Source organism: Callithrix jacchus, chromosome 5 (genome assembly GCF_049354715.1).
Source record: "Callithrix jacchus isolate 240 chromosome 5, calJac240_pri, whole genome shotgun sequence".
Lineage (NCBI taxonomy): Eukaryota > Metazoa > Chordata > Mammalia > Primates > Cebidae > Callithrix > Callithrix jacchus.
Genome location: NC_133506.1, coordinates 62,974,832 through 62,987,430, shown reverse-complemented (window position 1 = coordinate 62,987,430; position 12,599 = coordinate 62,974,832). Strand labels below are relative to the sequence as shown.

The 12,599-nt window shown below is 40.9% G+C and overlaps 1 protein-coding gene across 31 annotated transcripts in view; it reads right to left on the bottom strand.

Moving 5' to 3' along the window:
- The window catches only part of SPECC1 (sperm antigen with calponin homology and coiled-coil domains 1), a 498,473-nt gene that overhangs the window by 164,716 nt on the left and 321,158 nt on the right, over positions 1-12,599 (bottom strand). For all 31 annotated transcript variants that reach the window (XR_013535346.1, XR_013535347.1, XR_013535355.1 and 28 more), the window contains 4 exons: positions 12,271-12,416; positions 11,045-11,145; positions 4,753-4,834; positions 1,049-1,205 (listed from right to left, as the gene is read on the bottom strand). Coding sequence is in view for 18 of the 31 variants with exons in the window: in XM_078372281.1 (XP_078228407.1) it covers positions 1,049-1,205; positions 4,753-4,834; positions 11,045-11,145; positions 12,271-12,416 (486 nt within the window). In the remaining 13 variants the exon portion in view is untranslated. The remainder of the gene's footprint in view (positions 1-1,048; positions 1,206-4,752; positions 4,835-11,044; positions 11,146-12,270; positions 12,417-12,599) is intronic.

The window sequence follows — 12,599 nt, the reverse complement described above, 5'->3', positions numbered from 1 at the left end:
GGACTACAACAGGCTCAGGTGGAGGGAGGAACAGAGCCATCCTGGAAGGTGGGTGGGGTAGTGCTAAGTCGTGAGGCATCTAGAAGACCAGGATTAGGAGTGTGGATGACAGAGTCATGTGAGATTTTTGTGAGATCTGCAGCAGGATGTGCTCAGTGCTTCAGAAGATTAACCAACACAGAGAAGCAGGGAAGACATAAGAAAGAGAAGGGGCAGCTGAAAGGTTTGCTGTAGCCTGGATGACCAGGAGCACTGAAAAGGGAGGAGGTGACAGAGGTGTGGAAGCAAAGACCTGCTCTTAGTGACCACCCTGCTGGTCTTGCCATCCTCTCCCTCTGCCAACCCCTCCTTCACATCCTTGTGAAAGTCCTTCTTAATAAACACTGATTTCATATGCCTCTCCAATCCTTACATGCCACTGTTTTCTGATGAATCTCCTTAAAATGCAGGTACAATCTCACTGTACAACCTCAAACTCTGAAACAAAATCCCACAAACTTGGTAGTTCCCCAGTCCTTTACCAAAATAATACACAAACCTCTTCCTTAGCAATGAAGATTAATTACAATATGGCTCCAACCTGCCTTCCAGCTGGAATTTCCTACTCACCTATCCATCCACCCAACAAATACTGACAGAGAGCTTGTTATGCATATGTATGGCAGGGTCCCTGCCCTCAGGAAGCCCATAGTCTAGTCCAGACACACAATACCACCCACATTCCCTGAACACTGCTCCACAGCATGCTTGTAATGGTACCTTTAGGGCCCTCGGCAGAAATGCCAATTCTCTCTAGACTTCTTGATCCAACTAACAACCTCTCAAGACTTTTCTTATGTAGTATTGTTTTTAACAGCCCTTAATTCCATTTTGCATACTACTGCTGTCCAGTGTCTCCTTTTAGACTCACCAAGGGCAGGCACAGTGTCTTAGTAATGTTCATGCAGGAAATATTTGTAGAAGTAAATTGGCCATGGGGACAAACAGCAAGAATAAAAGGTGATCAGCCCAATGTTTTTCTGATTTCTTATTGTTTGAAACATGATACCTGAGTTTGCTTTGTGGTTTCCATGCCCTGGTGGAAGCGCTCAGCAGTCTCGTGTCCCCAAAGCCCAGAGATGGGGTTCTGCTAAGTGACTCCAGTGAGGGACTCTTGCGGAGGTGGGGGTCCGGCTTCAGGGCTTCAGTCCTTCCCTTTAGAATATCTGTGGGAACAACCACATAATCAGCCATTCCTGAAGCAGCAGCTCTTGACTGCCATCATATTTCTTCTCAAATATAATACAGTTCTCATTTTATCCTCAAATAAAAACATATATATAGTTTCTGAAGTAATAAAAATGCAATAGGGATATGGATTCTCCAGGCAGGACCACGACATCATTTATAGGACCTAGTGCTGGATCAACCTCTTGTTCAAAAATTACTGTGATGTCATCAAAGTATTACACCAAGCATGTGCTCTTCTAAGGGCCTTGTGCAAGTGCCAACAAAGCCAGCCCTGTCCCCAGGTAATATCTTTTGTTTTAATTGATAGACATCTGAGAGGTAACGGCAGAAAAATGCCTTGTATGATGATCAGATCACAGGCAAACAAGAAGCTGGTAACCAAAAAAAAACTATTTTACAACAGAAAAGGCCATTCTGACCATAGGGCCTTGCTTGCTAAAAAAGAAGTAAAAATCATGCTTTCAAGGCTTCTTTCTGCTGTCATATTAGCCTGCGTCAAAACAGGTAATGAAATGGACTGAATCCTCCAGATGATATTCCTTTTTTTCTCTTTTAGAGACAGGGTCTTGCTGTGTTGCCCAGGCTGGAGTTGGACTCGACCTCCTGTAGTAATCCTCTGCCTCAGCCTCCCAAGTAGCTGAGACTACAGGAGAGTGTACCACCATGTCTAGCCAGTTGATATTTCCTAAAGGATCATAAAAGAATAGAAAAGGAGAAACTTTTCAAGATTGTCTAGTTCATATTTATAGAGGCAGCTAGAGCTCAGAGAATTAAGTGCCTTGCTCAAAGCTACATAGCAGGCCAGGGACCAGGATGAGCCCAGAGTTGTCCCTATGACCTGCGAATAGTCACAGAAGAAAACAATCCTTTTACAGCTCACAGCCATCGGTTAGGGGCAGTAAGGTTGGGAGTGAGGCTAGTCAGCTCTAAATAGCAGAGAAAAACAGTATTTATATCACTAAAGATAACAACAACAAGAACAGCACATTATCTTCAGTTTCTGCAGCTTCCAATGACCTCAACGTTGACAAGCAATTTCTGGAGATTGCCAGAAGCAAGTAATTGTCACTGCAATCCTTTGCTGTAATAACAGTAAATAGAATCATCCAAGCAGACAGGTGCCTGGTGGGGGCAAAGTGGGGAGGGCTGTCAATGAGGTAGTAACTTCAGAGCAATAGCTGTTGTGGTCTCAAGTTCAGTATGTATCTTGTAAACTAAAAGAATGGTTTCTTGGACAGGCGTGGTGGCTTACATCTGTAATCCCCCAGTGCTTTGGGAGGCCAAGGCAGGTGGACTGCTTGAGGCCAGGAGGTCAAGGCCAGCCTGGACAAATTTGTGAGACCCTGTCTCTACCCATCAAATTATTTTTGTAATTAGCCAGGCATGGTGACATGCACCTCTAGTCCCAGCCACTTGAAAGCTGAAGCAGGATGATCACTTGAGACCAGAAGTTTGAGGCTGTAGTGAGCTATGATAATGCCACAGCACTCCCGCCTATGTGAGAGCAAGACTCTGTCTCAAAGAAAACCAAAAAGAATGGTGTCTCTACACAACAGGAAACGTTAAGGCTAGTGGAACAGAGAAGACACAAATATTATCTACCAAAGGCTTACCTAGTACACTTAAAAAACGGTTGAGATGGTAAATGTTATATTATGTGTCATTTAACACAATTTTTCAAAAACCCCACACCTAGCACTATGCATATAATCTAGTTATTCCCTCTTCTGTGCTGCACAGCGGTAACTGTGAGCCAAGTGGGTGTCCCGCTGTGCTTTGGCATCCTCCACTCCCCTCCTAGCACGGGACACTCAGGCCTGGTCTCCTGCAGCGCAGACTCTCTTATTTCTCTACCTCCACTGAACTCCATCTGTTTGTTCTTACACTCTTGACTTTACATCGGCCTTTGGTTTTCATTTCCTCCTGCTGGGAAGTCATTATCATGACTTGGAGTCCCACATAAACTATCATCACTTCTTTAGAAATCACCAGCCTCAGCACCAAGAAGCACATGGTAGAAAGAATCAGGAGACTTCCTGGCCGGAGAGCCACCCAAAATCACTGCAGCCTTAATAAGTCACTCAATCTCTGTAGGGCCTGAATCTCTCCCATGTAAAATTCAAGGAATGGGCCGGGATCATCTTTAAATTCTCAATTGTCAGTGTTTATCCAACTCTAAAATGTTTACTTAATTCCATGAAAAAGCAAAGAAGATTATTCAGAGGGAAAGTTCCTTTATAGAAACAACTATTTTAAGAACAAGCTGGATTGTGCTTTACCAAGATCTAAAGGAAGTACAGTTGTAGAAATTTTATTTTATGCTTAGAAACCAAACGATTTTTGTCCATGTGATGCAGACTTTTGGCTTTCTATCCTTCCTGCTGGCACCCATAAACAGTTCATTTCGTGTTCTTTTTTACTTTTTTATTTCCTAACAGTGACCGCATAGACACATACATAGGTTCTAAGGCCCAAATTCTGGACAACCTGAACTTCCCACTAGGCTCAAGTGCTGTTGTCCTTTTAGTTCTGGGCAGGTAAACTGGGTCAGCAGAGAAGAACAGGTGAGATGTGCACAGCAAACACTTCCACAGCACTCACCACGAGCCCAGCATATTCTAGGCACTTTAACATGCTAACTCAATCCTTGATATGATCCAATGAGGTAGACAGGATTATTTCCATTTTAGAGATGAGGAGACAAAAGCACAGAGAGGTGGGGTGATGGGGCCAAGCCAGGCTGAACAGCAGTGATGAGACTCAAACCCACACGTCCCTGCTCCTGGGTCCCCTCTTGATGGCTGCTTCACATAAGCCTGTGACACAGGAGATGTAGTGCAAACCCAAATGTGATGATGAGTGGGGACTGCTGAATGCAACCTCCACTTTACAACCAAAATTTGAGTTAATACAAAACAAACAAAAAAATACACACACACGTGCACACACACACAACACACACACGGTGTAGCAAGAGGAAGAGGACTACACCAAAAGACAAATAGCTTTAAAGAGGCAACTTTTGAGAATTGTGGAAGTAGCAGACAAATTCAAAATCAGGTAAGATTTTTCCCCTTATATTAGTTACTTTTTAAAGATTAGAAAATATGCTCTTGAGATTCACTTAAAAAACAACAGGCCAGGCACAGTGGCTCACACCTATAATCCTAGCACTGTGGGAGGCTGAGGCAGGAGGATCAGCTGAGGCCAGGAGTTTAAGACCAGACTGGGCAACAAAGCAAGACCATGTCTCTAAAAAAGAAAAAGAAAACAACAAAGTTGGGCCTGTCTCCCTCGCGCAAGGGCACTGAGAAGTGCAGCTGGCAGGAGACAGACACTTTCTCCTTTTGTCAGCTGCACTGCTGCATCTAACATCCATAACATATACATTCAGGGGTTGAAATAACCTGAAAGAAATGCCACTGATTATTTTTCTAAGCTCAGTTTCATGCAAAAAAAAAAGAAGAAAAGTTAACTGCACGGAAAGATAAGTAAACAGTTCTTCATGTTTACATAACTTACCTGACAGGGGAAGGTCGGGAAGGTCCAAGCGTTGAGTCACCCCTCTGCTGGCTGGCTGCATAGCGCTGTAAGTTGAATGCCTCTGTAAAAAGCAGGGGAACACCAGCATGGTGAGCTCATAACATCAAGAATAGCACAAACACAGGTATAGGTGGGTGTGCAATAGTTCTTAAACACAGTGGAATAAGCAGGGGGGTTTATAATTAACTCATTTATTTGAATAGGCAATACATGCAAATAGACAATCCTCAAAAGCAATAAAAAGGACAAATAGTGAAGAGAAAGTCTCCTTTTCCTTCCCATCCCACAGTTCTTCTCTCCAAGGGTAATCATTATTAATTGGCTTTGTGAATATCTTTCCTGGAATGTTCTACGTATATTCAAGGACATGTGTAAAAGTATTTTTTTAGCTGCCAATAGGTATATGAAAAGATACTCAACATCACTAATCATCAGGGAAATGCAAACCAAAACTACAGTGACACGCCACCTCACATCTATTAGGAAGGCCATCATTAAAAAAACAGAAAAATCACAAGTGTTGGTGAGGAGGTGGAGAAAATGAAACTCCTGTGTACTGTAGGTGGGAATGTACAATGGTGCAGCCATTACGGAAAACAGTATGGAGGATTCCTCAAGAAATTAAAAATAGTACTATCAAATGATTCAGCAATGCCACTTCTAGGTATTTATCCAAGAAAATTGAAAACAGGATCTCAAAAAGATATTTGCACCCTCATGTTCATTGCAGCATGACTCACAACTGCCAAGAGGTGGAAGCAACCTAAGTGTCCACCACCAGATGAATGCATGAAGGAAATGTGGTATATAATATACAATGGAGTATTATTCAGCCTTAAAAAAGAAGGAAATCCTGTCCCATGCTACAACATAAATGAGTATTGGAGACATTACGCTAAGTGAAATACTCCAGTCACTGAAGGACAAGTGTGGCATAACTCCACGTTCGCTAGGAATCTAAAGTAGTCAAAATCACAGAAGCAGACAGTGGAGTGGTGGCTCCTAGAGGCCTCAGAGAGGGGAAGTGGGAGTGTTCTGTGGGTACAGAGTTTCAGCCAGGCAAGACAAAAAAGTTCTAGAGGACAGAATTATGGTAACAACAGATACTGGGCAGGGCCAGAGGAGGGAGAAGCAAGGATTGAAAAACTATTGGGTACTATGCTTACTACTTGGGTGATGAGATCAGTCATACCCCAAACCTCAGCATCCCACAATATATCCATGTAACAAATCTGCACATGTACATCCTGAATTTGAAATAAAAGTTGAAATTATTCAAAAAAAATTCTAGAAACCTGCCATACAATATTGTGCTTCTAATTGATAATATTTAAAAATTTGTTAAGAGGGTAGATTTCATGTTGTATTTTTTTTACTGTCATTTAAAAAAGCATTTCAGAATGCAAGTAAGCATGATATTATTCAAGGAAAAACCTTGAAAAAAAAGTCTGTTTTTCTAAAAACACAAATGTTATAGCATTACATTGTTTTGTATACCAATTTGTTTCTTTTACTTACTGTATCTTGGATGTCATTCTCTACCCACCATCACCCACCATGTTGGCAGCTTCCCATGAGAAGTGCCACAAGAGGCCAAGCACATGGCTCTGGGGCCAGATGGCACCACTCACCTGTGAGACTCTGGGTTACTTCATTCTCTACCTTATTTTATCTGTAAAATGGCAATGATACTAAAAGTACTTACTGCAGAGAGTTATGGGAGGATTAAATGAGTTAAATCCAGTAAGAACAATCAAAACACAGCCCAGCACATGGTAAGCATTCAGTAGATCTTAGCTATTTTCATTACCATAATTTATTTTAGTGATTCTCTATTGATATTGATATTAGCATAAGGAACAATACTGCAATGAACATCCTGGTATATTTGTCTGTGTAGGGCCATTCTGAGGCTTTCCAGAACATTCTTTTTCTTAGAGGCTCTACTTCATATCACTTTTCTTTTTTGAGACAAGAGTTGCACACTATCACCCAGACTGTAGTGCAGTGGCGCGATCTCAGCCTACAGCAACCTCTGCCTCCTGGGTTCAAGCAATTATCCTGCCTCAGCTTCCCGAGTAGCTGGGACTACAGGCATGTGCCACCACACCCGGCTAATTTTTGTATTTTTTGTAGAGACGGGGTTTCACCATGTTGGCCAAGATGGTCTCAATCGCCTGACCTCATGATCCGCCCACCTCGGCCTCCCAAAGTGCTGGGATTACAGGCGTGAGCCACCACGCCCGGCCTACTTCGTATCACATTAGACACAATACCATGTTCCCACATCCCACAAAAATATAATGGTTGTATACAGTTTTCAAAAGTAGTTTTAAATTTGCTTTTGAAGTTGGCTGAACAAAAGTAACAATATGGGGCATTCCTATCCCATTCACAATCTTGTGGCAATATTTTACCATTAAGTATGTTTGCTGTAAATACATAATAGAGACCTTTTATCATATTAAAGAATTTCCCTTCTATTCCTAGTTTTTAAAGAATTTCCATCAAGAAAGATATTAATCTTTATTAAATACATTTTTGTGCCACCTACTAAGATATATATATATATATATATATATATATTATATATATATATATATACACACACATATATTTTGAGACAGAATCTTGCTCTGTTGCCCAGGAGTGCAGTGGCATGACCTCAGCTCACTGCAGCCTCCGCCTCCTGGGTTCAAGTGACTCTCCTGCCTCCCGAGTAGCTGGGGTTACAGGGGTGTGCCACCACACCCAGCTAATTTTTTGTATTTTTAGTAGAGATAGGGTTTCACCATGGTGACCAGACTGGTCTTGAACTCCTGGCCTCCAGTGATCCGCCTACCTTGGCCTCCCAAAGTGCCAGGATTACAGGTGTGAGCCACTGCACCCAGCCGACCATATTCTTTTTACACCTTTGTTAATCTGGTGAATTCCTGTGGTTGGCTTCAATAGTTAAAATCACCTTGCATTCCTGGAATAAACCCGACATGACATGATCTTTTTCATGTATTTCTGAAAAAGGTTTTCCAAGATTTTGTTCAGGATTTTTGCAAAGAGATTCATGAGAAAGACTGACCTTTTAATTTTCTGTCTAATAATATTCTTGCAAGTATTAGGGATCGAAGCTATGCTAACTTCTTTTCTAGTCTCTGAATTTACTAAGGAAGATGTTATTGCTTCCTTAAATGTTTGAGAGGTTTCATGGTGAAGCCATGAGGACCTGGCATTTCCTTTAAGGAAAAGATGTAACTTACAGATGATTGAGAGATTTTCTACTTTTTCCTATGTAAGTTCAGTAAGTTACAGTTTCCTAAGATTTTGACCATTTCATCAATATTTTCTAATTTATAGCACAAGCTAGTAATCTATAATATTCTCTTTCTTTTGCTTTAATAATTATGAGATCTTTAGTGATGTATCCATTTAAAAATTCCTGATACATGTAATTTATGCATTAGCCTTTTCAGATGTTTTGAATTTTAATTGTCCTTTAAAAGAACAAACTCCATGCAGAACTCCTTTAGTCTTTTCATTGTAAGTATCCCAGTAAAACAAAAATCTGGTTGTGTCAGACTGAAAGCATCTGTCTTTTGTGTTCACCTTTGAAGGGTATTTTCACCAGGTAGAGTATACTGAAGGTTATTTTCACCAGGTAAAGGAAAGCGGGTGTTTTCTTTCAGCATTTTGCAGATGCCACTGCACTGTCTTCAGGGCTTCCATCATTTTTGTTGAGAAGAAAGATGACAGTTTTGCTCTTGATCCTTTGACACTGAGGTGTCTTTTTTCTTTTGTGTGCTTTTAGGATGCTTTCTCTTTAATATCCAGCAATTTTAACCTAATGTGTCTAGGTGGTTTTCTTTGTACTTATTTCACTTGGAGTTCATATTGTTTCTTGAATGTGGGCTTGACATCTTTTACCAGTTTTGGAAATTCTTGGTCATTATGCCTTCCAATATTGCTTCTGCCCTTTTCCCACCTTTTGGGGACTCCAATTACACATGAGACCTTCTTGCTTCATCCCATATGTTTCTTGTTTCCTTTTCTCTATTTCCTATCATTTTTCTCTGTGCTTCAGTTCAGATGTTTCTACTGACTTGTCTTCAGTTCTTTAAGCCTCTCTTGAAATCTCTAATGGATTCTTTTATTACAGACTCTGGTTTTCTGTGAAAATTCTTCACCTTATCTCTTATTTTGTTGACTGTATTAATTTTTTTGTTTTAGGGTCTATGTCTAATAATATCAATATCTAAATCTTCTGTGTCTGTTTCCATTGTCTATTTTTCTCTTGGTTTTTCAACATTTGGGTTCAAGCAATTTTCCTGCCTCAGCCTCCTGAGCAGCACCACCACGCCCAGCTAATTTTGTATTTTTAGTAGAGACAAGCTTTCACCACGTTGATCAGGCTGATCTCAAACTCCTGACCTTGTGATCTGCCCACCTTGGCCTCCCAAAGTGCTAGGATTACAGGAGTGAGCCACCGTGCCCAGCCATATCTGGTATTTGTAAAAGTTACTACACGACATTGTACGTTTTAAAATGTGGTTATGATTTTAAGGATCTAGATGATGTAATTGTCTGCCAGACAGTATTTACTTCTGCTTCCAGAAGGCAGTTAAGATAGGGGAAGAACATCTAAATCCAAACCCATGTTTTTATAGGTTTTAAGACTGAACAAACAAAAGACTTGCTTAAGATATTTACGGAGACTATTTTAATAATCGAATAGCTAGAAAGACATTTTAAGGCAGGAAACAAAACAAAATCTTAAAAGAAAACACAACACAAAAATGTAAAATTTCTCTTCAGTAAAAGATTACATATGAAAAATGCACAATATATCAAGATTTCTTACAAACTAGAAAAGGACTTGACACTTCAAAAGAAAACCAGGCAAAGTATGCATGTTTCCATACATACATACAAAAGATAAATGGCCTATAAACATATGAAGAAGTGCTTAACCTTACTGATAAAGTAAAGCTAGATATTATTGCTCATTTACACGATCTTCAAACTTTATAAACAGTGTCAAAATTCTGGGAAAACAGTACTGTGAGTGGGAGGGCAAACTGAAGGGCAATGCGTCTATCAAGTTTTTAAACATGCTGGAACAGGTTAAATATATTTCCTTTTCTAGGACTCCATTTTCCTTTACTAGGAATCAATTTGTAGAAGATCTGAAGAAGGGCTTACTCAACACCATCCTCATCTCTTTGTAGGGTGACTTACTGAATTATAGGGGACTGGGAAGCTAAAGGGTATATATACTAGCCAAACTCCCTTAAAGCTTGGCTCATCAAGTGGCCTAGCTTCTGTCGAACAGGCCGCCTCTGAGAGCATCTGGAAGGTGCAAGGGAGTGTAAAATCCCTTCTGCAGCTTCTCCTGGTAAAAATCACTGGAAAGGCATTGGCTGCTCTTTGGCAGGGGAGCAGAGGTTCTAGGGTCTGTTCCACTGTTTTCTGGGCAGTATGAGGCAGGCACAGAGCCTGCTTTGCTGGCATGGACTGCACCTGTGGCACTGTTGTCCTAAGGCTGATCCTTGATCTTGGGCAGCAGTGGCAGTCCTGGGTAAGCACCTAGAGACAGAAGCTCCTTTAATGGGCCAACTTTCAGATGCTCTGGGAACCTTTCCTGGAAGCTCAGTACAGCCTAGAGCTTTCTCAAGCCCTCCCAGTACCAAAAGCCCTGTATTAAATTCCTTTCTGCTTAACTACTGATCTCCTGGTTTTAACTAGTGATCTCTGATATTTGCAAATGAATCTTGATATACCCTTTTTAAAAAAGCAGCACTTTAGGTAGTCAAAAGTTTGAATAGGGATCTTCACCGTAATGTTTTTTGTAATAAGTTAAACCTGAAAAAACCTAAGGTGTATCATAGAAGAGTAGCTAAATAAATCACCACATATTACATAACCTTTTATAAAAAGAATTGTTTCTCCAAATATTGAAATTTGAAGATATCTCTGACATATTATTCACTCAACAAATATTTATTGAACTTCTACTATAATGTGGCCATGTGCCGGCCAGTGTTATAGACAAGAGACAAAACAGCAAGCAAAATGAACAAAAACCTCTGACCTCATGAAGCTTATATTCTGACAATAAAGTGAGATAAGTATTGGAATAATGCATAGTGTAATCCAATTTACAAAACACACACCCTACACACAGACACATACATACACAGACACTACTAAGTGTAAAGAAAACCATCTAGAGGGATACAGAGCAAACCATAAGCAGTGATTATTTCTGGGGCTCATCTACCTGCATTGGAGAGACAGCAGCTGCTGGAGCAGTCCTCACTGGTATCCCACTTAGGGGACTTCTGGGGGTCTTATGGACAGAAATATTCTGTCCAGCTCCACCTGCCAAGAAAAAACATGGGAACATTTATATGTTGTTGCACTTCAAAATAGCTGATAGTTCCTGATTTCTCACTACTTTTCTTGGTGGCTGCAGGAGTATCTCTGTTTAGTGAAATATTTACTCTATTATCCTTTTCTTTTCTGGTCTAGAGCTGAATTGGGGAAACAAGAAGGGAGGAGTTAGCTGAGTGGAGGTCAGACTTAGATACAGGATAGCTGAGCAAAAAGAAAATGTGTAAATAATGAGGTGCCTAGGAAAGGAAGGAAAAGAAAAGTTCCTGTACAAATTGTTACTGTTCATTCATTTCCAGTCTTCACAGACATGAAAGGCTTTCATGTCTTTGAATATGTAGAGTCTAGTCTTAATCAAATTTAGGTGCAAATAATTTTAGCAGAGACAACCAGGTACATCCTAGAATTAACTTTTACTACAGTCTCCCAATACAATGGCATGACTGTTGCAGTCTGGGGAAGACAGATATTGTTATTGGGGAGAGATACACATTCTGTTTCTTCTATGGCTATGTTTATGTATGAAGTATAGAATCTTTCTCATATAGGAAGATAAGCATGACTAAAGGGGAACTGCGAGTCCATCAAACAATATCAGGAAAAGCTGGGAACACGCCTAGATCAAAAGTGACAGATTAGCACAGGTGCTCATGTACAAGACCAGGTAGAAAAATGTCAAGCAGGTTGCAAGATGAGGATGGCTGGGGGATTACAAGATGGCCAGGTGGACAGATGTGATGTCTCATTTCCCAGGGGATGAAGTCTCTAGCTGACCTTTATGATTCTCATGAGATGGCAAAAAGGCTAATAGTAGCACCTGAATTTAATGGCTATGAGAGGCAGAAAAGAAAGGTAGCAAGGCAGGAACTGGAGGGGCAGAAGAGGCAGAGAGGAAGAGGCCACATTTGTGTTATTCATGTACCAAGCTCTCCATCGGTGCCTCCCTGGAGCCTCAATGAGGCTCCTGCATGCAGTGGCTGCACGTGGTAGGACCTGGAAAGCACCCATGTGGTTGTAGCAATGTAGGGCCAGGGTGTAGAGAGAGTAGACACATCAAATGTCAGGCCAAAATTTGAATTTGGAGCTTTGCTTATAGAAAAAATGATTAAATACCTGAGCGTCCCAAGTCAAATGACTTGATAAGTGACCTAACGGTGGTTGCAGACTCTGGGGGTGTTGGAGACGTTCTGTTAACAGAGACACCAGGCCACCGGCCAGCAGCATCGACCTCGGAGGACTCCAGCTCTTCATCCACAGGTCTGCACGGCAAAGAGCAAATCAGATTGAAAAGGTGGAGGACATCCCCATGGGAGAAAAAGACACAGAGAAAATAGAACTGACATGAAGAAAATAAAGGAAGCTGGAAGGGAATTCTAAATTTAACATCCTGTTTTCTCTAACAGTTTGCATCTTTACAAAATAATGTAGGCATTGCTCTCAAT